Source organism: Myiozetetes cayanensis, unplaced genomic scaffold (assembly GCF_022539395.1).
Source record: "Myiozetetes cayanensis isolate MyiCay16 unplaced genomic scaffold, myiCay2020 scf1, whole genome shotgun sequence".
Lineage (NCBI taxonomy): Eukaryota > Metazoa > Chordata > Aves > Passeriformes > Tyrannidae > Myiozetetes > Myiozetetes cayanensis.
The window spans coordinates 140,699,057-140,725,493 of NW_026086604.1; the positions used below are offsets into that span (position 1 = coordinate 140,699,057).

Consider the following 26,437-nt stretch of genomic DNA (forward strand, 5'->3'; position numbering starts at 1 on the left):
ATTATACAGCCACCTCTTTGCCTCTATTTAGCTTTACTGAGAAGCTCATTCTATAACCTAAGTTTGCCTTCACATTTTTGTAAGGGTACTTTTAAGTAAAACAAGCCAGTCTAAAGTAAAGACTGACTAAATAAAGGCCTGGGGACAAAAACATCAGATAGTGTGATGTGTGCTGGTAAGTTCAAATCAATAAAGATACAATTAAATAAATGCCAAAATAACAAGTCTTTACAAGCAGTTTTCAATTCAAAGCAACTACAGCTAATACAAGTGCCTCAATAAGTAAAGCTACACGAACTTAGCTAGTTTAAAACAAGCTTCATTATTTATAATTTGAATTATTGCCAAAAAAATTACTCATCTTCATTTACTTGCACATTTACTACCTTGAAAAAGAAGTCAATTAATGCACTTGCAGCTGCAGATTCTATTCTGCACCACACACCTTTGAAAACGTGAAGCAAGTCTATTTTCAAAGAAAGGCTGAAATATAGCTGTTAAACTAAAACCTTAAAATCCCACCTTTGGCAATCCTGAAATCATGTAATTTTTTAATTATGTGTAAATCTAACATTCAGTCTTATCATAAAACCTGTATCTGATGAAATTGCTGTGCAATTAGTTTAGTTGCAGTAAGTTGATTGCTTACATTGCAGTCTGCAGTTGGCTGAGGTGTAGGCAACTGTACTATGTATCTCCAGATGTGAGCTGTCTGGTCTCCAGATGCTGCACAGGGAGAAGAGAGGTAAAAAAAAGAGAGAGAGAATAAATAAGAGCATTTCCACGGGAAATAAAAACAAGCTTTAATGTTACATTTGGCAATACTGTCTGTGTTTCATCTTTTTTTAACAGATATCATTATAGAATTTATGGTAAGCAAGTCTCAACATCAACAGTTACTCCCCTAGATTCAGTACTGATTAAGAACATAAGTCATTTTGCAAAATATAAATAGCTACCAAATTAATTACTCCTACAGTGAAACTCCCACTTAAATACTACACATCAGAAGACAAAAATCTGCGTTATTCCAATATGTAATATCATCCAGTCCAACTCCCTGACCACTTCAGACCTGACCAAAAGTTAAAGAATGTTGTTAAGGGCATTGTCCAAATGCCAGCCTCTCTAGAAAGCCTGTTCCAAAGCTTGGCCACCCTCTTGGTAAAGAAATACTTCCTAATGTCCAGTCTGACCCTCCCCAGCACAGCTTTGAACCCTTCCTGGTCATCCCATCACTGGATCCCAGGGAGAAGAGCTCAGCATCTCCGTTTCCAATTCACCTCCTCAGGGAGCTGTGGAGAGCAACGAGGTTGCTGCTTCGGGCTCCTTTTCTCCAAACCAGACAAGCACAAAGTCCTTAGCTGCTCCTCACAGGACATGCCTTCCAGCCCTTTCACCAGCTTTGCTGGTCTCCTCTGGATTCATTCAAGGACCTTCACATCCTTCTTAAATTGTGGGCCCAGAACTGCACACAGTTCTCCAGGAGAGGGCACACCAATGCTGAATACAGCAGGACAAGCACCTCTTTTGCCCACCTGCTTGTGATGTGCTTGATGCATCCCAGGATGAGGTTTGCCCAGGCACACCAGAGGCACATCAAGCCTGCTGTCAATCAGCACCTCCAGAGCCCTTTCTGCAGGGCTGCTCTCCAGCCACTCCTCTCCCAATTTATGTGCTCAGCATTACTCTGTCATAGGTGCAGAATCCAGCACTTGAACTTGTTAAATTTCATCCCACTGATCATTGCCCAATGCTCCCACCTACACAGATCCCTCTGCAAGGCCTCCTGTCCCTCAAGAGGGTCAACAGCCCCTCCTAGTTTGGTATCATCAACAAACTTGCTAATGGTGCATTCAACTCCTGCATGCAGATTGCTGACAAATCTATCAAACAGGGCTGGCCCTAGAACTGATCCCCAAGGAACTGGTGCCCTTTGCCAGCCAGATGTAGCCCCATTCACTACAACCCTTTGAGCTCTGCCCCTCAGCCAGCTCTTCACCCAGCACATCGTGAACCTGCTCACCCCACAGCTGGACAACTTGTCCAGAAGGATGCTGCAAGCGATAGCAACAAAACCCTTACTAGAAACTGGAGAAACGACATCCACCACCTTCCCTTCATCCACTAGGAGGGTGACCTTATCCTAGAAGGACATCAAATTAGTTAAACAGGAACCTGTACTGACTGTGCCTGATGACTGCATTATTCTTTAAATGCCTTTCAGTAGCACTCAGTATAATCTCCACAATTTTTCCAGGAAAAACATTCTATCTGATGTATGATTCTAAGTGTCTCTTTTGGAGCAGGTAAGCACAGTATGACAAGACAAACACAGCTGGGGAAATCTAGCCCTGATTTGTTATGCCTTGAAATACAATAATAATTTAATCAACAAGGATACTGACAAAGAAACAGAGACAGGGTTAGGGTTACAAGCAAAGTGATGCTGACAAATCATACTTGTTTTCTACCATAATTAACACAAACAGCATATGAACAAATTTTACCTACCTGTAAGAGCCACTTGCTCAGTGGGATGAAACTTTATGGAGTTTACTGTGTGAAACAAAGTAAATTTGTATGTTAATATACAAAAAGAATTCTTTCACAATGTTTTGTCTTAAAAGCATTGAAAAATCAAGTCGTCTTGAGTCTTAACTAATTTTTATATTAATCTCTTAGGTGAGATAAAGGTGTAGCATCAAAGAAAGCAGCTATAGTTGACTACATATTTTCTAGAAAATGATTTCCTGAATCTAGTTCAAATGGTTCATGTTAGAGAGGATAAAGAAACCACATTAAAATAATCATAAGTGAGCTGACAGCGGATAATGCTCTGGACTTCCATAAAGAGAATTCAAGTATTCATAATTATTTCTAACTTAATGAAAACTGACTATATATGACCATCAGCGTTCTGATTATTACTTAGGATTGCAAGAATAAATGCCTGAAAACCTTATGCAAATAATACAAATCAGATTTCAGTCCTGCAACCACATGTAATCAAAATATGATGGATTTAAAATAGTCCTGCAAAAATTCTACCAACCTACAAGGCTCTTCATTTTTATTTCGGTGCATAAGATTAAATCCAAGAAAGAACTTGTAAATTATTTCCATCCATCATACAAGTAAAATAGATGCTTATGTTGTTGGGAGAGTGTGGTGTAATAAGTCTGAAAAGACACTTCTCAAACTGAACTAATCAATGGTGCATCAACTGCTGGCACCTTTGCATTATTTCAAATCAACTGTCAAACAAGAAAAGTTTTATTAAATTAAAAACCTATTATTTCTAATGTAGTTTTTATATGTATGTAATTATATAAAATCTATATACAGCATAATTTATAATTTTTTTGTTTAAACAGAGTTGTTTAAATACAGGTTAGAACTTACTATTTTCATGGTTATCCACATAGCAATTTTAAAAGAAAACTATCAGCATGACAGTGCAAGTGATTGAAGTTTTTAAACCTGACTTTATAGAAGCTGAAGGTCCATGCAGCAAGCAACCTGAGATATCTGAACAAATTAAAGTGTTGCCAGTTGTTTATCTGCATCTATCTTTGTGCTGTAGGAACTAGAAGTCATATAGCAGGAAGAAAAAGTAGAACTAATGGATGAAGCAACTGACCACTCCCTGGAGAACTTAATTCTATCTGTATCCTTGCCACAAAGTTCATGTGATGTGCTGAGTTATTTAACCAAACACTCCTGTCAAAAACTGCACTTCTCATCTTCAGGGTGCATGACCCTCCACTCAAAGTGCTCAACTCTCAACAGCAAGTTAAAGCCAAGGAAAACCACACCAATTTTGGTCTATAAAATTCTATATTATAACCCATTACAAGAGAGAAGAAGAGTAATGGGGTGCTTGTCAAATTGGACACCAAAAATTAGGATTAACATGAAAGCACTCATTGAACTGCACCTTTCCAGCTAAAAAAGGGGTTTAAAGAACAAATTCTGAAATATTCATCCTGGTATAAAGGAAGACAAATGCCAATACGTAATTAACTGTCTTCAAAACAAGATAACAATTTAATATTATGCAGCAAATTATACATAGGATCATGTGTTAAACAAAGAAGCACAGATAGATATTCATGCAGCATCTGTATTTTGTATCCCAAATATGACACATATCCTGCAAGACAGTTAATTTCTGGTTACATAAGATTCTCTTGTTCTGCATATGCATGAGACCTCAATGAGTCCTGACATTTAACTTCTGAATGTCGTAACTGTGCCTGTAAATTACTTTATATGGAGTTGTTTATTCATTTAGCATTTGCAGAACTGCCTTAATGTGCCTCTCCAAGAAAGAATCATATTGCAGAACCTTCTCTGTATGAAAATTAGTGGAACTTCACAATTGACTTGTTAATGGTGTTGGCAAACCTGCAAGTGAAACCACAATAAGCATTTCTGTAGTTGTCCAAAACCCACTTCCCCCTCCCAGTTTTCACAACAGGCCCATATCTTACCTGATCCAACATGCCCTACATACTTGACAAGGCACTTCCCTGTTTCTATGCTCCACAGCAAAGCAGTGTGATCTACAAAGATTAAGAAGTAGTTGTAAATAGTTAAAAATGGATGGTTTTAATTTTTAACCCTAACAAACAAGTTATCTTCAACTGTATATAAAATACAAAAGCTTCTTAGCGTTATAACTTAATACATATCGCCCAAAAAAAAGTAAAGGTGTTGTCCTAATAAGATTAATTTGCAGAAAGTATTGAAAGGCAAATTCTAAAATTTTGATATTTTTCCTAACTTGTTTATATACTTCTGAATAATACTCCACCTGTGTATCATGAGACTCAGGAAGCACAGAGAAAGCATTCCATGCAGTCACTACAGGCAAGAAATCTATGCACAATCTATTCACTTCCTGCATGGAAGTCCCAAATGCATACAGGTCACTGCAGAGCACTACAAAAATTTATTTAAAGAGGAAATCACTCCAAATGCCACACCTTTATCCTGCCTCACCCAAAAATAAATAAATAATACAAGTATGCAAGTGGGAAGTACTTTAATGCTGAACTGGAGAATGGCTGTTTCCAAGTTAAATCAGGACAAAGACAAAGACAAAACCTGCCCCTCAGTAGGCACATAAAAATTCTAACAGTTCAGTTACAAAGCCAAGGTTTCTGGTCCATAATATTCAAGTCCCTTTTCCAGCTTCAGAAGACTGTCACTTCAAACTTGACCAATTATATCTGGTTATGGTTTATTTCCACAACAATTTTCTAAGACTACACAAGCCTCTAGATTGATTTTTGGACTATAACAGATTTAGTGACTTATTCATTAGTACTTGTTGCCTCTCAAGTGGGAAGGAAGGAGTCTTGTAAAGTAAAAAGGACTGAAAATTAAGATTTTTAGCTGCCCCTGTATCCTGAGGCAAAAGCCAGATGAATGCAAGAATACAAGAATATGCAAACTATGAGCAAACCTACAGCTTCTACTGAACAAAGGTTACACAGTACTAGGACAGAAAGCCTACAGGGATCTCTGTATCCAGCTATAGGGCATTCTGTACTGGACTGGACACCAGCTCCCCATCCCACCCACTCACACCATCCAACATGCTAGAGCTGACTGAGGAGAGCGTGACCTGCATGGAAGTTCACCGGCACATTAGAAAGACCAACAAGGATGCTTGAACTTTCTACAGGTTAAATGCATTTCAAGGAAATTCCAGTTTTAATAAATTTTCAGCTACAGAACTTCTTTAAAAGGACTCTTTCAGTGTGGAGCTCAGTATTCAAGTATGCTTTGGACCTATATTTGCTACAGCTTAGGGACTAAATCAGAATTTTCTAAATATTCAAGCAACACAAAACTTTACCAGCAGATGCAGTTCCCAACACCACTGGCTGAGTTTTCGCGACACTGACATCCCAAATACCATCCCTGTGGCCAACATATTCCTTTACCAGTTGACAGATTGCCCTTGATGTTGTAGTTTTAAAACTGGATACAATCTGAAATAGCAGAGAGACCAACATTTTTTAGCACATTGACCCAAGATTAAGTAATTATGTCACAAATACAAATAGATATTAACTTTTTCATGATTCTGACAGTTTACTGTTGTCAAAAATTTGACCTTTGATGGTAGAAGAGTGAGTTTGGATGCAAGCATATCTCCTAATTTTTTTTTCTTTTTTAATAATACTCCCTCTTTTCAGAATGTAAGACAAATTATTCTCTACTATAATAATGTAATGTTGTAGGAGAAATGAACTGTACCAGTGCTGAGTGCACGTCCTATTCAGTCTGAGTAAGGACTATCATGAAAGAAAAAAAAAAAAAAAGACCAAACACTGCAAAAGACCTTAAAACTTTCTTTGCCTATTCCCAAAGAAGTACATCTGATAACTTAAAAATGGTCCATGCTATCCAGTGTAATGTCTTTGGAAAAAAATACACTTATTACTTAATTCTATTAAAATCCAGAAAACTCACTGCTGTTTTTCTTTAAAACTCCATGAAGCTAAACAAACCAAATATTACCCTGAAAGCACATGCCTGTTTATTTGTGTAATAAAACTCTTTTATAAAAGATATGTCAAACTCATCTAAACATTTGATAAGCACACTCCCTCCTCCAAGTCAAGCTATTAGAGGAAAAGCAGAGAAGACTCATTAAATCCAAATTAGTATGTGCATAACTAATACCAAACGAAAGGAAGAGAAGTCTAGTAAAATGGTAAAACTACAAAGCACTGCAGTACAGGAAGGCTGAAAACACTCAGTATCCACAGAAAGAAACCAACTTTCATAAATTCTATATTTTCAGATAAAGTGAACTGCAATATTTAAACAAAACAAAACCAAAATAAAAGGACAAAACATCTTTGCCTTGCTGGAACACCTCCAGAGACAACTGAAACCAAGAGTTGTGAAAGATGACTTAAAAGTAAGTACACCACTACAAATACCCTATTTTTACCCCACAAGTCTTCAATCTCATAACTGTTCTTTGAGAAAAACTACCTGAAAAGCTTTGCTTAACTGGAACAAAAAGACAACTTCCATTTATCAGTGTTTTCCTGTGCATGCAATTCCAGGCAGGTATTTATCTGACCAGCTAAATCAAAACCTTTAAATACTTCAACACAAATCACATTAAGACTTATCTACAGCTTAGTAAAAGTTAGGAAGTTAATTAAGTCTACATTTCAGTTACAATAAACTAAGTTTAAAATCCCATTAGGTATTGGTATTAAAATAGAAGGTCTTAAGTATGTCATTAGAGCAAATTACTTCAAAAAGGGTTTTTAAAGCTAAAAGAAAATCTGCAAGAGCATTCCAAATCCTGAGCAAGTCAACTCTCCAATGATGAAATGATAATTTCATCCTATTTGAATTCCAGATTAACAGCTCATATGCATTCTGGTTTCACAGCAGAAGAAGGAACAGTCATTAAGGATGCATTAAAAGGAAAATGGGTTAATGATAAAGATTATTAGTTCAATGATACTGCAGAACTTCACAAGTTTTGAACAATCCTAGAGATACAACTTTCACACTGAATATAGTCCTTACACTAAATAGACTCGTGTATGACAAGTGGAAGGGCTGAAATAAGTATTAACAGTAAAGGACTAACATAGCATTCAGGTCAAACTGCAAACTTAAAGTTTTCCAACTTGGAACCCCATACTCCAACTATGCTTGCATTCTGTCTTTCTAATGTGGAGTCAAACCTTCATGCTAAAGTTTCCTAGGAGAAACTATCCCCTACACATCAACAAGCACAGGTTTTCCAGAAGTACTGGACAGGGGTTTCACTGATCGTTTAATGTCAAAGGTGTAAAATTCCTTTTGGAGTACCAGAAGTCTCGAATGAACACACAGAAGATAAGAGTCCAAGAACACTAAACAACAGTAAATATCCTAATAGAGATATTAATTCTACACTTTTTTTTTTCCTTTCTTTTTTTTGCTGTCCCTCACTTCACATACCAGTAACTGGATAAACTAGGCAGGGCCTGGATTACTTCCTGCTTTGTTAACCATACATAAACGTTTTTCCAAGTCAGGTAAAGAAATATTTACATAACATGCAACTTGCTAAAAAGAGGTCTCTGTACTACAGAAAGTTTTTTAAATAACTTCAGCAGATCTTGGATTATCATACAAAAATAAGTGGGCAACCATATCCTGAGCGTGCATTGCCTTTGTCCTCTTTCTTAAATTCACACAGTTTCCTGTGCTTCCTTCTACACAGAAATTTGTTAATAAGGAAACAATTGTTTACTATGTAAACAAGTGAAAACTGAATACAAATTGAAACAATTGATGGCAAACAAAGTAAAGCACTCTGTAAAAATGTTTCTTATGCAGACAGGACACATTAGAACTAAGAAGGACAACTTGGTCAGCTCAGGACCAGTCCAGCAGCCTTACTCTGTGACTGATGAATGGAATTTCCTGAGGAACAACACTAAGCAGTGACAGCAAAAACTACGTAGTCCAAAAAGTTTTATTACTTTCAACTATTGGGTGAAGAAATACCTTCTTTTAAGAATTCTTTTCTTGATTAAAAAGAATCAGAGATCCTGGAATTTAGTTTAGATGGAGCAAGTTACATAATTTCAGTTTATTTTAGGACTGCATAAACAGTTGATGCTTTCCTGATGTTGTAACAACTGTCATAGCCAGGGATTGTTAACAGCAACCATAACATCTTGTTAACATCAAAATATGAATTTCACAGAAGGGATTCCTGCATATACAAACAACTGCAGTTTAGTTACAGAATCTTGCCCATTAACATACACAAAAAAAATTGTTTTTAAAAGTACCAAGCACTAAATCTACTCCACCTCTTCAGAATTTGGACACTAGGGAATAACCCTTGCTGCTAAAAGCATCCTTTGATATGAGTTTAGCCAACTTATTATTCAGACTCTTAACTCGACTAAGGGATGAAAAGTATTCCAGTATGGAAATTTCATATGAAGGACTCAAAATTAAGAATGTTTACCTCGGCATTTCCCAAAGAAAATGAATGGATTGATTTAGTCCCAGTATTTTTTACTAATATTCAAGCAGTCAAGATCAGCCTTCTCATAAGAATAAGCAAATAGTGAAAGTTCTTTCTAGAAAAAACCTAAACTCTTTATAGGTTGGCAACAAGAGAAATGTAATCGTGTGGAATTACACAAAACAAGTGGTTTGTGAAACTTAAGTCTCTTCTAATTTCCTCCAAGGCAAAAAAACAACCAAGCCAAAAAAACACACACACACAAAAATCCAACTCCCTACACAGTAGCAGCATAAAGGATGGATTGAAAAGAAAAGTTGTGATCCACCTCCCCAGTGAGTTTGGAGCACAATCCATTTTGGGAAACAGCACTGTTCAGTTAACACTCATTGAAATATTTTTTTTAGTTCTCTTTACAAAACAGTAATCCCACATGCACACCTATGCACACTCTCTCCCCTCCAACATTCCTTCTTGAGAAGAGGAAAGCAATTATTGTAAAAATGTCATATAGTATGGTTGAAGTAATGGGTATGAATGAACCCAAGATAAAGATATGGTTCCTTATGAGGCAGGTTTACTTGCAGACCAGCACTACTCAGCTTAAAGAAACCACAATTTACACCTTAAAGACAGTCACGTTAGTCTCACAAGTACACACTGATGAGTAAAGATTTAATTTGTCTCATACCTTGCTAGTAGATGCCTTGTAAGTTGTCTTTAATTTCTGAGAAAGCTGACTGGTACTATGACTGGCTGTTGAGACAAATAAATTCAAAGGCAGATATTTCAAATACAGCATTAGCTTATTTAAGTAACTGGTATTAATTCCCTTCAACAACATTCTAAGTTTTGGCCAGCAAAGCACAAAAAAGTGAAGTTAAAAATAGTGTTTTAGGATTCTTTGTGGCTCTCTTACCTTTTGTTTTCAGCTGTCCTTTGCTCAGTTCAGCTCCATCAATTGTCTGTCCTTCACCTGCTAAACGCTCATTCAGTGTATCGATCTCTCTACGCACTAACAGAACCAAAAATTCACATTATTACTAAAAATTAGGTATCATTAACAAGATCATTAACGTACTATTTAAGAATTATAATGGTTAGTAAGTAATCTATTTTATGCTAAGGAGAGAAAAAGAGATCAACTACAATTTTATAAAAGCAGGTCTAACCAAGACAAACCAAGACTCATGCTGAACTGACCCAGATTCCAAGGAAAGTATGGGTGGCTTCTAATTACTGTCACTAATAAATGAGGCTAAGGATTAACAAAATAGCTTCTGTGAAATGCATGGCACATCTGTACTGAATTAAATCTAACAGAAGAAAACTTGCACCATCATAAATATTTCAGCCACAGAATTAGTATTCCTTTCTCCACAAAGGTTTTATTCATCACCAAATGGTATTCCCCCCAAATGCCTATCTACTATTAGTTTCATTGGAAAGGTAGTGCAGCAAATGTATATTATTTGTACTTTGAAATATATTTTCTAAAAGTGCAGAATGGCACATACATTTTACATGCAACTGTTTCAGAAACACTAAATAAGGTAAAAATATTTTCATTGTGCATCAGACAAAGCATGTATATGTAACAAGATTACGCTTTTCTGTCAATTACAAGTGTCACCAGTGCCATTTTAATACAAGACAGAATGATAGCATTGATGAACAAATCAGGTACTCATAAATGATCTCCAGTGGCGGGACTGGTTTAAAGTTGCTCAGTTTCATTTTATAAGAACATTTTCAGTGGTTTAGAGATTTTTTTCTCAAAATCTGGGCTGATCTTCAGAGTGTTCTCCTCATGTGAAATCTTATTGAAAGGCTTTAACCAGGCATTTTTTTGCTGCACTTGAGAAGATACCTAGGCCTGTCTTTCACAAATTTTTTGGACTTCTTTGAAAGAAGTCCAGGTCTGGACACTTGAGAGAATGTGACAGAGCAGCAGTATGATTCTTGCCATTCTGAGAATTTCACTGAATTCTGAGTTCTAAGCACTCTAAAAGCCAGTTTACACCTCCATACCACACTCAAGTACTTGAAATAAGCAAGGCAAGATTCTCTTTCCTGTCTTCTTACTCACATAAACCCAAACTTTTATGAAGCATAGACAATGTGAAAGAGAAGTAAACAAAGAGACAAGTTTGTAGTTACATATGACTGAAACAAGTAGGCAGATACAAGAATTGCCTGAAAGAACTAAGACTGAGGTCTGGAAGGGATTAAGAAAAGGAAAAAACGAGAAATAAACTGCCCTAAGGGAAAGGGACTGTACAAATTCTCTCTGAACAGTAACTGAAACACTAGAAAAAAAAATAACTGAGGATGAGAAAACTTTAGAAATTGTCAGAAGGGTATAAAAAAAATCACAAAGGCCAGGAGTGAACTAGAACTGTGAGGCAGAGAAAGAAGATGAAGAAACAGAAACAGAATAGAAGAAAAATAGCCATACTCTAGGGGGTACAAATCCACCACTTGTTTTCTGACAAGCATTTCTAAAAGTTGGGCAGGGAAACTCTACTTTTCCTGCTACCAGCCAACTTCTCAGCAGGAGGCCGAGAACTCAGTTGTGCAAATTGTCACTAAAAAATGTGTACTTTTGATTATAGCCTTTAACCAACGCAATCTCAGGTTTTAAGAGAATAAAAAACCAGCACATTTTGAAAAAGCAGGCAAGAATGTCCTTTTTTTTTTTTTTTTTTAACATAAGTGTTTTGTTTAACTGTGGGAACAGATTAGGTGTGGGGAAAAAATTGACTTGAAGCCAAATCAGACAGATTCCACAATTCAGAAACCAAGCCATGCAACACAGCTTCCAAAATCCAGCAAGGGAAATGAAGCAGAGGCTTTACTGTATTACTGTACAGGCTTGGGTTACTTAACTTTGGATCCTCTTAAATCACCTTGGATCACCTACATTATCAGAAAACTGCACTGTCATTAAACAAATACCACCTGGAGTTTTGATCTGAGCACTCGACTTCAAAACTCATGAACAGCTGCAGGTGCTGGTTATGCAATGTATAAGTAGGATGATACAAATCCACCCCACTATACACTTTTTCCAGTAAGTCACCTTTCCAATTTTATTTACTAATATGACATCATTAACGTGTAAATATAGAACAAAGCCACTAACTTCAAAGGCAATGGAGTAACTGCCACACTAACATGGTATCCACCAGAGCCTACAATGACAAGGACAAAGACCCTTCACTGGCTCTGCCCAGGAGTCGAGAGGGATGACACACAACAGTTCTCTCTGCTTGTGCCAAGGACTAAGAAAGTAATTTTTCTGAAAAGGTACAAACTCCATCTTCAGTTACAAGTTCGAAAGAATCCTTAAACTCCCCACAGAAAAGCAAGACTAATTGCACTACAATACACGAGGTGAAGCTTTAATTAGTGCTACTATGTCTTAAATCCAAACAATCCATAAGTTACCAGAAAAAATAGATACTCACATTCCAAATTTTCAATATACAGGTTTTCAAATTCTCGTTCTATCTGTCCAAAAAGTTCAAGGAGTGTATTCCGGACAGAAGATGGTAGCTTAGAATCCTAGGAGGCAAAATATTGCATTTTATAATTTTCTTTACATATATTTATATAATTGCTCTTCAGTCTTAAACTGATTTTAACAGTTCTCTCCATGTTGTAGCAAGAAATCAGAACTAGAGTAGAATACAAAACAAAAAGCTCTATGCATCATAAGATTATTCAGCTTACATATTCTTTCTCTTTCAAGGGACAGAATTCAAATCACCCACAGGTTTGGAGGATTTTTACCCAGAGAAAAATTACAAAACCAAGATATATGTAAATTTCATTAAAAAAAATAAAAGGGGGGAAAAAAGATTCAATATAGTGTCAAGTTGTTTCCAGTTCAAGAAATAAAAATACCTTTGATTAGCAAAGTAATTCAGAAGTTGATTATGCAGTAAGTTAGGAAGTTGTCAACACAACACACCAAAGCTTGAGACAAACTAACCTTTTATTTAATATTTTTAACATTTATCTACTTTTGTCACTAATCATAACCAGGTCACAGAAAGTATTTTGAAGCACATTCACAGAATAGGACTTATTTGTTTTCTTCAGCATACCAGCACAGCAATTCCAAGGTACAAAAAACATGTATGTAATAAAAACTAACACAGGATTTAGATGATCTGAGATCATTATACAGCTTGACCATGGGTTTCTGTTGGCAGATTATTTAAATTGTATTCATCTGCCTCTAAAACAGATATCAGCACCATATGTTTCCCAAAAAAATGCCTACTATATCCAAGGCAAGTGAGCACTTATTTCTGCTGGGAGCCAAGGTTCACACTGTATCAGTGAATCTGTTATCACACACTGTTGGGCAGACAGCAAGTAAAGCAGAAGGCAACTGACTGCAGTACACTGAGAATCTACTACTAACAAGTACCTTAGAATTTAAAGCACAGCCTGCTACTATAAGATGGCAAGTTAGAAAGGAGAAAATATTGTCAATAACTATAATCAGTTAATCCAATATAATTATGGATAAAGGATGAACCATGCTTGCTCACCATGTAAAAAAATTCTTCTAAACCTGTTCTGTTCTTCAGTTGCCTGTAGACCACACATAAGTTGTCTTACTGCATTTATTATTTAACTAGATACCCAGCTATAAACTTTTTTGAAAGGAAGTTTTCACTTTACTGAGCCTCACCCTGACAATGAAAAAGCTCAACTTCTCCTTTGCAGCAATCTAACCCATTATCTCAGAATTAAGTAACACAACATCTTTTTACTGGACAAAACTGTAAATAATGCAGCTGTATCCAAAAACCAAGAAATACATATGTAAGGAAGTAGGTTAAAAAATTTGAAAGTGAAATTAATATGGCATTATATATTATCAATATATCAATGACCATCTATCAAATATGCAGGCAATGTGCCCATCAGTAACATCTACTTGATGGAGAGCAAAAGTATGTCATTTCAAACTCTTGAAATCACCAGCTATGAAGAAAAAAACTGAGCCAGCTTCTGCCACAGCACAAACTACTCTTGTAGGTCCAGAAGAAGCATTACTAGAACAGGAGTACCAAAGTTAGCACAGGAAACCAGCCAGTTTCAAGTGAGCTTCATGATTCAATGCAAGCTTAAGGATGATTATAGCTTCTTTTGTTCTTCAGTGTTCCAGTAATTCCAAACCAAAAGGAATTGGCTCCAATCCTGTGTGAATGAATTGGAATGCATGCCCATTCCAGTAGCCAGAGAGCGTAGGGGACCCTCTGGAATTCCATCCCACCCACACCTTCTTCCATAGCCCAGGTAATTGTCCTCAGGAACAGCCAGAAAGGCCTTTCACGATCCCAATTTTTTAAGTTATTTCTGAACAGACACCACTAACAGCCACGGCCCAGAGCACCCTTGCTTTGCTCCCAGTTCGGTTTTACACCAGTTTTGAAGCTGGTTTAAGCTGTGGCACTGGGCTGAAGGCAGTGGTACCACACTCCTTATGCCCCCCTAGGTCAATCCTTTCTGCATTGTCATCTGCCTCTCCCTTGAGTGGTTACTTTTGTTCACACATTTACAGACAATCAGAATACAAAACATACCCAAATTAAAACCAACTTGGAAAAAAAATTGATTAAATACTAAACAAAACAAACACTATTAAGAGAAACACTTAAATTAGAGGAATTATTTCTAATTCAATAACCCAATAATTTCATACATCAAGGTTATGAAAGAAACTAACTTATCCTACAACTCTGGAAACCAAAAAGGAGATGTAGAAAAGGTTTTCAATCCTATTCTGAAAGCCTGAAAGCATAAGCAAATCTAAACTTGTAACGAAATAACCAGCATAGTCAAATGCATCCACTTCCTTTATTCTCTTTAAAGTTGGCATTATTTAAATTAGCTTATTAAAATAGCATGTAATAATGTTATCTGTTTATCTGTGAACGTACTTAGCTAGATCTCACAGTTTACAGCTCTACTGTGTAGGGGCTTTAATACTCACTTGTTAGAAACTTCCACTGGCTGTTCGAGGTCAATGAAATTAAAGATAATAGATAAAACATTTAAAACATTAATGTATTACTTAAGAGTCTGGTAAGAAATATTAAAATGGCTTAAAATGTTAGTGTACTAGGCAGAAGCGACAGCATGTCCTGACCTCTCAGTTGCCATTCACTCTTTTCCTGAAGTAAGTTTGCCGTAGGTCCCAAATGCATGAACAGTTTTCTATCCAAGTACTTGCATTCTCAAATCTCTAGATGACTGGAAGTAACAACCTGGGTTCCGTTAGTTCCCAGAAAAATAATGCTATGATTTACTGAGTAATAGATTCAATTAAAGAGAGTCACTGAGAAGACACCACATTTTCCCTCCAGAGTATCTGCAGACTCCAGAGAGAGGTTTCTCACAGCAAACACTATTAGTGTTTCAAACTATCTCTCTGATAAAAATAGAGTTTTGCATCATCTTTGCCAGGCCCACATTAACACTGTGAAGTTTATTTGACAATAAATAGTTTCCAGAGTGATACTTGCTTATCTTTGCCATCACTGCTGCACACCCTTCCAGCAGAAGCCTTACCTAATCTCAGAATTTTTTGTTAGGTGGAACATTCCAAGTCCAGACTGCACCCACTACACGGACTGACATGATTAAGAGAAGCTACAGAAGTTAGTGGGTGCTGTTCTTTCCCTTGAGTTTAATGCACAGAAGAGCACACCTTCATTTGAGACAAATAAAAAATAAATTAAGAAAAAGCCCTACCCAAACAAAAATCTGAGTTAGCTCACACCTCTGTCAAGCAGGCAATGTTTGTTTGCTTTATGGAAAGGAATGCAGAACAGCATTCCAAATAATATTTCTCCTATTAGAGCCACCATAAGAAATATTTTGGTTTATTCATATTACTTCTATTCCAAATTCAAACTTAGGAAATCAAGAAATAACCTTGAACTTTTTTTGGGGGGTATAGAAGGTTGCAGTGAAGTAAACAGGCTGTTTCTTTGTATTGCTTTATGGTTTTATATATTCATGGAAGAATACACAAAAGCCCATGAAAAGGTTTGATCTCAACACAACCTGAAACACCATCAACATCCACATCAATGGTCTCTGAAAGCAGTGAGTGTTTATAAGCAACAAAATCTGCTGTTCCTGCAGCTTTACTGGACCTATTTAATTACTTAGGTTTGTTTATTTTCTCCAGATAGAAAACACGCATTAAAGTTACAAAGTTGCCCAAGCAGCAAAGCACCACCTTACCTGCCCTTCCAACATGTCTCTCTGCAGTCCCGCCCGTTCCTGCTCGGAACTGTTGGTTCTCCGGATGGAAAGACTGTGTGATTTACGTTTCTGCTTTGCTTGGCGAGCAGATGCACAACTTCCACTTTCTATTGGCATTACTTCAAAAAAACAGCTTCACAGAGGCTCCTATGATAAACTGAGGACAAACATTACACATCACAAAGTGCTCTGCCAAACCAACCACAGTTCAAGTTTTTTGTTCTCAAAACAGAAATATTTAGTTCTACTTAACTTTTGAGTTGTTTGGGTTGTCATGAAAAATAAGAGATCCCTCTTACAGTTATTCTTCAAACAACATTAAGTTCAAAACCATATGCAGACTCAGAGTAGAATCACTTCTGCATTGCTTATTCATTAGCTAACGAACCTCCACAAAAGGAAAAAAAATTCCACTTCCTTGCTCATTTTGGAGAACACCAGCAGAGAGAGCCCCAAAATGCTTCCAGGAAACAACCATTATGCATACTATAGTTCACTGAAATGCATGCAAAATTAAAACCCAGCTGGAAAATGAAAGCAAATAGACATGGTAATTTAGGGACACTGTCAGGTTAAAAATGTATTATTCAATAGTAAGTGTTACTACACAAAATTTAACATATGTCCTTGTTTACTCATAAGCAAAAATTAATTTTCATTAATTTTCATTATGAAAGTTCCGAAATCTACTTTCTACCATTTTTAGCAGCTCTCAGTACCACTTTCTTGATAGTAAAAGTGCTCAAGAACTTATGAGAACAGTGAAAGTACACTTGACTTAACAGGTTGCTGTTGATGTGACTCATTTTTGTCACCTTGTTAAAGCCAAATATATGCGTTTTATTATCCCTAAAAACATCTGACAGTATCACCAATCGATATTACCATGCATGATCTACTGCTGTCCCCTGTTTAAGAAAAATCAAATTATATTTCATTTATTGCATAAAGTTGGAGAATATGTTCTTTATTGTCAAAATCTTACTTTTTACAAACATTTAATTACAGGACTTTTTTTTTTTAATTTAAACCTGACACTCAACCGAAATTAATTTTTGTTTCACGGGGTACCAGTTGTTAAACATTTCAAATGTTTTAGGATTGATTAGTCAAAATTTTTCAATCATGCAAACTGAGAACAAAATAAAAATTCATTCTCCAGCATAAATGATTTCTGAAACAACAATTACAACTTAAAATAGGTGCAACAGCCTGCAGAGAAATAGGAGAGCAGAGTTGGCAAAGCTAACGAGGCAACTGAGCTTCCCTTCAAATAAGTTGATCAGAGAAAATTTAAACCAAACCCAGGGTCAGTTCCAATTTAAGATCCACCAACACGCTAGGAATGAGCACCATCACTATTAACAAGACCAGGTATTAACCAGTTTGGGGTTCTGACATGGTATTTTCTGCTTTTTAACAGATCATAAAGCCAAGGAAAAGCATACCTTACTAAAAAGACAGTATGCACCATGAATAAAAACAGCTTGAAATCTCTTTTGGGTTGTACATCACAAAATGAAAATGCATGACGATATAAAAATTTATATCAAGATGTATGAAGATATGGAAATTTATATCAAAATGAGACTAGATTTAGTTAAGGTTTTGATGCCCATTCATCCTAATTAAAAAGCTTGATATTTTAATTAGCTTTTGAAACACCTGAATTCCAGCAACCTGACACCAATTCCATAGTGAATCTAAAATAAAATTCAGGTTGCACCAGTGACCTGTACTGCACTAAAATGATTTTGTTCCTTTCCTCTGGACTCTGCACGGTTCTCCATGGCACCTAATCCCATCAGAGTTTTTTATGTGTGATTAATCAGTAGTAACTAATTAGCTATATTCACAAATTAAAGAAAGAACTACCATCAGGCAGCTTCTTATTTGCCTAGATTTCTATATTCACTGTGGCTAGACTCCTCTACTGTACAAAGACAGGACCAAAGTTAAAAAAGCTCATCCCATAAACATATACTGCCAATTTTCTAGGCTTCAATAAGTATCTTCCTGTTCATGGACATATGGTCAAGAATTAGGAACAGGTTTTCAGTGCTCATCTCATTTCTATTTCCTTTCAAAATAGGATCAGATCTCAAACACATGTATATTTTCCCCTCTTCCACCCTCCTTCCTATCTGCCTTGGGAACCTATTTTTCAGTAGCTTTCAGTTATCATTTTCTGCAATGTACAGGATTACTTTTTAAGGCCTAAAGCACTAAGTTCTGCGTGCACACACACAGATTTGTTAAGAGTTTTATATTTATACATACACATAACTACATATAATCCCATAAATCCATTAACAGCATTTCACTTAAGATCTGGGGGGGGAAAAAAAGCCTATTTCTAATCCCTGCCAGATATGGCTCCTGAACTCAATTATACATAAGAGATGTTAAGGTGGGTTATGCCCCACCAGGCACTGTTTTAACTGTGTTAGTTTCCACTTGCCCTCTCTACCAAGCTACTCCATTTTAGAGGATTTTACCAAGAAATATCCTTTCCTAGATTGCTTCAGAAAATCATAAAATTATTTGGGTTGGAAGAGACCTTTAAAGGCCATCCAGTCCAACTCCTCTGCAATGAGCAGGGACATCATCAGCATCAGGTTGCTCAACCTGGTCTTGAATGTTTCCAGGGATGGGGCATCCATCACCTCTCTGGGCAACCTGTGCCCATGTTTCACCACTCTCATAATAAAAAATTCTTCCTTATGTCTAATCTAAATCTACTCCCTTTTAGGCAGATTTACCATCAACCCTTGTCTTATCACTACAGGGCCTGCTAACAAGTCTCTCTCCATCTTTCTTAGAAGCTCCCCTTAAGTATTGAAAGACTCCAGTAAGGTCTCCCCAGAAAATCCTCTTTTCCAGGCTACAAAGCCCAACTCTCTCAGTTTTTCTTCACAGGAAAGGTGTTCCAAGCCCTCTGGTAATTTTTGTGGTTCTCCTCTGGACCAGTTCTAACAGATTCACGTCTTTCCTGTACCATTGCCTGGCTTTCTGGGCTGCAAGCTCACATAGTTGCCTCATGTCCGATTTTTCATGCCCCCATATCCCCCAAGTCCCTCTTTGCTGCACTGTTCTCTATCCATTCACCCTCCAGCCTACACTGATATCGGGCACTGCCCCAACCCAAGGTGCAGGACCTTGCTCTTGGTCCTGTTGAACTTCATGATGCTCACACAGGCCCACTCCTCAAGCCTGTCCTGGTTCCTCTGGGTGGTGTCCCTTTCCTCAAGGAATCAACTGCACCACTCAGCATCACTCCATACAGATTTGGCAGCTATACATTTTAGCACACAGAATTTAAAGGGACACAGTCAAAAGCACAAGAATACATCTTTACATAGTGAAATTCTCACATTAACTACACAACAGCTTCTACTTTCACAGCTCGTGAGCCAACGGAAGGGATTAGGCAGGACACACCTCCATCACTGTCTCTGTTTGGTAGCAGCACTTCACCTGCAGCCACTGTCACTGCCAGGGACTGCCCTCTCCTCATGCACCAGCACGACACATCCCTCATGCACCGTTCTGGAGAGAGCAAGCATGCACGCTGTTCCCAGGCTCGGCAGGAGGGTGCACACAGCCACAGCAAAGCTGGAACCAAAGAGGCCACAAGCATGTGCATACAGAGGATGGGAAGGAGACACCAAGGGGACCAGCTTCACTGCCTTTAATGTTGTCCTGAGTTCCACCAAATAGCCTTACAAATTTTAGGAAAGGGAGCAGTAATTAAGGGTTTTTGGAGCCAGGATGTAAATTAAGTTTTTTAAAAAGCGACAGTGTCCCTTTAAATGTTAACTTCACTTTGACAATTTCAGAACTATTTTGACTCTAATTGTAACAGTCAGAAGCTATAGGTTTTTCAAGAGTAAATTTCACAAAACAGATCCTTGGCAATATGATGCTAAAAAAAAATAAGGTGCTCATTTCTAGCAGTTACCTGATTCCCCTTATTATGTAAGGTTTTCAAACAATGAAAATTACCTGTCCAGAATATCAGTGTCATGTTACATATCCTATGAAAACCATATTAAATATTGATTAGTAAAACAGTCAGTAGTATACAAACCAGTCAAAGTCTTTCAAATTCTTTAAACTTTTGTAGTTAGAATAGGAAAGGGGGGTGAGGGAAAACATCAGCTCAAGCCTAAGCACCAAATCCCAATCAAACAAAATAAGGAAAAAGTGCTTCAGAACAACCGATTGTATATATTATTATTCAGATGTAGTTAATCACGACTTTTAAGTGTTCCAAATGGGTTCTGCAAAGAAAATTTCACTAAATTCACTTTCCTTCTACTTAGTAATACTACAGATAGCATGGAAAAATCATCAAGAATTATTGGAATCTCCTTTCCTGAATCAAAGTTGAATTCACAACAGCTAAAAATTAGTTATCGAGAGTAAAAAAAGCTGAACAAACATACCTTCTGAGAAATAAAAAGGGAGAGGGAGGGAGTGTTTACTGTTGCTAAACTATATTCATTAAGGGTGGCAGTTCACAAGTACTGTATTACTAAAAAGTGAGATTATGAGACATACTGAGATATTCTGCTCAATCATTTTGGAAAATGATATGCATAGTGCTCCTCACACAATGATTTGTCAAAGCCTCGAGAGAACCTTTCTGACAAAGTCAATCAGCACAAGTGGGGGAGAAAAAGATGTCCTAGAAAACATCTAGACCACTGGTGATTACTACTTGCTGAATGCAAAGATACTTTGGTATTTCAGACATGCAGTTTAATTAAACTCACAGGATATGTTACCGTGTGTTAAATTAAAGTTCCACCACCTACCTTTCTGTAACAGATGTTACCATGTATTCAGTCACAGGAAATATTTCACCAGAGTAACAACAGCAAAGAGCAGATGTGTATCCAATTACTGGTTTAGTCAACTACGGCAGAGAAATGTGTGCACTAACGAAAAGTGCACACACTGGCCTTACCAGACTTAAAACTTTACTGCAGGAATTAACTAATTCTACTTGCTGACTTCTGCTCTTGAACACAGAACAGGCAGACTGCTGAAAGGAAAGAATTCCTGGGCTATGCATGTTGCTGAAGCCAGGGAGAAAATATGTTTTAAGATGTGTCAGAGCACAGACATAATGACCACAGTATTGCATTTCCTTTTTTGTTCATTCAAGACAACACACAAGTCTGTAAAGGAAAAACATCAGGAAGTTTCAGCAACATCTTACCCAAGATCTCCCTGCTCCATTTTGTTTAGAGTTTAGAAACAGCAATACTTACTATTTAAACAATGGTGTCAAAAATAAAATAGAATTTAAAAAATAAAAAACCATACAATTTTATTGTATCCGTGTGCTTTTAAATCTCTTAGTCTCATGTCTCTCATTTTCAAACATGGCTTAGAAGAAAATTTCACTGTATACTACATAAAACACAAAGGCATTTTTGCAATAGTAATTACTATCTAGTGCAGCATTAAAACCTTATGACACAAAGATGCCCATTAACACCGGGGCATTGGGGTTGGTTTGGGTTTTTTTCCAGAAAGTGGGGAGGTAAAGGAGAAAGAGGAGAATGATTACAGTTATTAAGTTCCTAATTACATGTAACCCAGTTTGACAGCATTGTTCATGATTAAGGGAATTTAAATATCAACATATGCCACTACAATCTTTATCAATATGCAAAGAAATCAAATTTAAAGGAGTAAAACTTCCATTTTGTGGTCTTCAGTGAACCATTTGCTTCAGTGATGCTGTACATTCAAGTGCCATTAATTCAATGCAAGCCCCAAGGATACAGCACACCTGAGAAAGATCAAGCTAAACAGACTGCTTTGTAAGTCCAGTTGTTTTGCTGAAGGTAAATATTTAGGAAACAAAATCATTCCAGATCATCACAGATGATGCTAAAACCACTAATGCGTGTACTCAAACCTTGTGGAATCCACTCAAGCATTACATTATTGATTTTTTTTTTCTAAATTTAGTGCAGCATTCTTTCAAATGAAACTGGAGGTTCCTTGAAATCTAAAAGGGGAGAGCAAACATCCACCACTGAAGATGACAAACTCCTTTCAACAGAAAATAAGGAAGCTGAAACAATGAATTGTAAGTACTTTATACAGCTGAAATCAACAATAAAAACTTTAACACATTAGTAAGTACCTACCCTAAGCAAGTTTCTAACACTAACACTGAAGCGTAAGCCAGCCCAGTTTTGCTGCTAGCAAGCTTTGATCTTGCTAATTCAACTATGTCAGCAAATGCTGCAATCACACCAAAATGCAGACCTAGCCTGCCATACAGTCAACTAAATCAAGAAATGCTACTGTCACCATACAAGCTTATATTAACTAGCATAAGACAACTATAATTATCAAACTTGCATTTTTTTTTTTAGAATACAGAAGAAACTTCCCTGAGTCCACTAATTATCATCAGACTAAGACCTATTTAGTGAAATTGCTGATGTCCTGAAAGCTTCCCTTTGAGAGCTTTGCCACCATGCTCACTGAGGGTGCTCACCGTTTCAAATACTTTAAATGGTACAGGGTATGATATAATCTTATTCAACACCAATTAGTTACCTGTGAGTATATATCCTGCCTTGTTTTATTTATGGGTATTGACTCACTGAAGAGTTCAACAGACAGCATCAGGTCCTGCTAAATTACTGGTTAAATCCTAAAATATGTTTGAAGGCTACTCTGTTTGCTTACCTGTTTCACAGACATTTCAACTCCCATTTCGGTATAACCAAATCCCTAACAGCTTAGAAAGTAGCCTACATGCACACACGGGTATGCAAATACAAGACCTGAGGGTGAGGAATCTTAAGTTCAAGAGCAAAGGTGGTTTAACCAGGTATTTATTTAAGGAACCACTGCACCACACTCAGAGGCCAGAATCTTATTGTGCTAGTCTCTAAACACTCAATATTTATGTACTTATTAGAGATGTACCAGATAAATAGCTATTACAGTTTTTTCAAGCAGAGTGACCTCTAATATCTTTGCTCTTCATTTGGGAATATATTACTTGCCAGTAAATTAAAATCTTATAGTGCTTAAGACTTCAACAAAAGCCAAGTAACTTTAACTATAACACATTTAGCTGTTCTGAAGCACCAATAAATAATCTCTGTACAGTACATTCTTGAAGCATTACCTCATATGGCCTAGCACAGAGAACTACAGAACCTTCCAACAGTCTGTGTGACAGCATTGTGAGTACCCAGTCCTACCCTCTTAAAATACTAAGATGGCCTAAAAATAGGCTGTATGTATTACTCGAGGATGAGAAAACACAAACCACTCTGGCTTGCAAAGGAGACCATCCTGATTCTTATCCATTCCTCAGGGGTCACGCAGAGAGTACCAACAAACTCTCCCCAGAGGGGTTTGAAAAGTGGTCTCTGGAAGAAGCCCCCCCTAATCCTTCACCTCACAGGACAAGCTACTAGTCTTAGCTCCGAGACTTAAAATTTCATGACATAAAATGTTTCCAGTCTCACCTCAAACTTATAAAATGCAATACCACTTAATTACTTCTTACCTGGCATGAACTAGTTCTGGCTTGCAATTTCAGTATTTCATAAAAATAAGCTCTTCTTGTAAGACATTATCACCACAATCACAGTATTTATCTCATGACTGTACCAATAAACTTAAGTGTTTCAGTCCATAATAAAGACTGCATCCTTTAAACAAATCCTAAATTTAAGAAGATGGTGGAAGGGCCTGTCTTCATTGAATAGACAGTCTCAGCTTAGAATCTTTAGATTTAACATGATAAACCTAATTTAGGGACAAACATACACATAAACAACTGGCACTAAAAAACAAACAACATTACAGTGGCCTCTGCCTTAAATTATAATGTTTGGTGCAGGCACCTTTTCTTAAAATAATTGCCCAAGTCCACAATACACAAAGCTTTATTTAAAGTTATTACAAGACAGGTTAGAGCTGACACCACGCACAAAGATCTTATCTAAGCCAAACTGCTCATTAGAAAACATACTTGTGGGTTCTTAGGGTTACCAACTCGTTTTCAAAACCATCAAGAAAGCCAACAGCAGGCTTGCTTGGAAAACAGTTTCAGAAATTTGCTTAAGGAGAAAATACTGCTGTGATGTTCTAAAATGCCTGAACAATTGACGTTTGTATAATTTCAAGGTGTACTCAATGACACTGAATCACTTCAAAGAAGCTGTTCCACCAGTTCTTTACATAAACCTTCCATGAAATTACTGTTACAGAAAGCCCACTTTAAGCCACAAAAACAAAACAAATTTGACAAGCTGGAAGATGTAACTAGAGGGACAAAAACACACCTAGAAGTTTCTCTTTCCTTAATAACACCAACATATCCTTGAACCACATATCAACGCTTAACTTGAGAAAGTTTTCCTCGTCTTTGCATAAGGAACTGGAACCTAACATCTACTCAAGCTTTGAATATATTAAGCATATAAATTCATCCTTCAAACTTGTTTTCATATGTCTTAGCAGAGAAAAAAAGAGAAATACTGAAACTGGCTCTTTACAGACAACTTTTACCCATCTTGGACAGTTCCAGGTCATCCTCCCACTGCTGAAGGCCAGATCCACCCCATCCCACCCCAAACGGCGCTTCCCTTCCTCATTCAGCTGTGCCCCCACTTCAGGGAATTTGGGCGTTTCATTTTTACTCCGTCTGTACATGTGTCAGAGGCTCTGAACTCAATCTGTAAGCTAACAAGGCACTACGCTGGGCTTGTCCTTAGGATATGCAGCAGCACACGAACAAAGTTAGCGAGCCGACTCTCCCAGCACCACCGTCCGCAGACCTGGAACCATCCCTACAGCCTCGGGCTGGGAGCGCAAAAACACCCCGGCACCCGGGAGGAGAGGAGGAAGGGCTCGTTTTCGGTTATTTGGGTTTTCAAGGAATACCGTGCGAGCCATGTCACCCGGAATCGGAGGGGAGCGGGGCGGGCTGGCAGGGGGTGCTCGGGGGGAGCCCCGCGGGCCTGGGCGGCGGCAGCGGCCCCGCGCAGGTCCCGCCGCGGAGGCGGCGCCGCTGCCCTCGGACCCCGCCCGGACCCCCCGGGCCCCTCAGCCCCTCGGGCGGCCGCGAAGATGGCGGAGGGTCCGCGCCCCGCTGCCCCCGCACTCACCTGTCAGACACGGCCGGGCGGCAGGCGCGGAGCGGGAGCAGGAGGAGGGGGAGGATGAGGACGGCGAGGAGGAGCAGAAGGGCGGGAGGTGCAGCGGCAGCAGCAGCAGCAGCACCGACGATCCCGGCGCCGCTCGGGCAGGACGCGCCTCCCCGGTGCGGAGCCCTCAAGGCGACATCCGGCGGAAGCGGCGCGGCCCCCGCTCCGGGCCGCGATGGCGACGGGCAGGGGCAGGGGCAGGGGGAGCCTCCCGGGACAGGGAATGGCACTGGGCTCGGGAGAGCCACTCGCTGGGGGAGCAGCCCGCGGGACCGGGAATGGCACCGGGCAGGAGCTGCCCCGCCGCCGCCCCGCGGCTCGTCCCCGCTGACCCGGGTCAGCCCGAGGTCAGCTCAGTGCTGGTGTTCAGACAGCTCAGTTGTGTTTCACCCCGACTGCTGCCTCTCGGCGGTAACTGTGTTGCTTTCTACAGCTCCCTGAAAGGAGGTTGTAGCCAGGTGGGGGTCGGTGTCTTCTCCCAGGCAACCAGCGACAGGGCACGAGGGCACGGTCTTAAGCTGCGCCAGGGGAGGTTAAGGTTGGACATTGAGAAGAAATTCTCTACAGAGGGAGCGACTGGGCACTGGAATGGGCTGCCCAAGGAGATGGTGGAGTCACTGTCCCTGGAGGTGTTTAAGAAGAGACTGGATGTGCCGTGGTCTGGTTGACAAGGTGGTGGTGTGTCACAGGTTGGACTTGACGATCTCAGCACTGTTTTCCAACCTAGTTGATTCTGTGATTTACTGTTTACTGTTAACACTGTTTTAGTACATCCAGTAACTCTGGACCACTGTGGACTGACAAGGGGGATGAAACTTCCCTGAAACACCACTTGAATTCCATATATTTAATAGAGAATGGCTGGGAAATACTGCATCTGGACTTTCTCTACTGCGTCTGCAGATGGTACGACAGAAGCAGTGTA

At 38.4% G+C, this 26,437-nt stretch overlaps 1 protein-coding gene across 2 annotated transcripts in view; it reads right to left on the bottom strand.

Annotated features, from left to right (window-relative positions):
• The window catches only part of WDR37 (WD repeat domain 37), a 44,602-nt gene extending 18,964 nt beyond the window's left edge, over positions 1–25,638 (bottom strand). The window contains exons 1-10 of one of the 2 annotated variants that reach the window (XM_050310822.1): positions 25,474–25,638; positions 20,318–20,349; positions 16,292–16,469; positions 12,487–12,583; positions 9,936–10,031; positions 9,708–9,772; positions 5,870–6,005; positions 4,497–4,568; positions 2,515–2,559; positions 650–726 (exon numbers count right to left, since the gene is read on the bottom strand). In XM_050310822.1, the coding sequence (XP_050166779.1) occupies positions 650–726; positions 2,515–2,559; positions 4,497–4,568; positions 5,870–6,005; positions 9,708–9,772; positions 9,936–10,031; positions 12,487–12,583; positions 16,292–16,429 (726 nt within the window). In that variant the 5' untranslated portion in view covers positions 16,430–16,469; positions 20,318–20,349; positions 25,474–25,638. The remainder of the gene's footprint in view (positions 1–649; positions 727–2,514; positions 2,560–4,496; positions 4,569–5,869; positions 6,006–9,707; positions 9,773–9,935; positions 10,032–12,486; positions 12,584–16,291; positions 16,470–20,317; positions 20,350–25,473) is intronic. The other variant, XM_050310830.1, reaches the window with a different exon arrangement.
• Between the last annotated feature and the right edge of the window lie 799 nt (positions 25,639–26,437).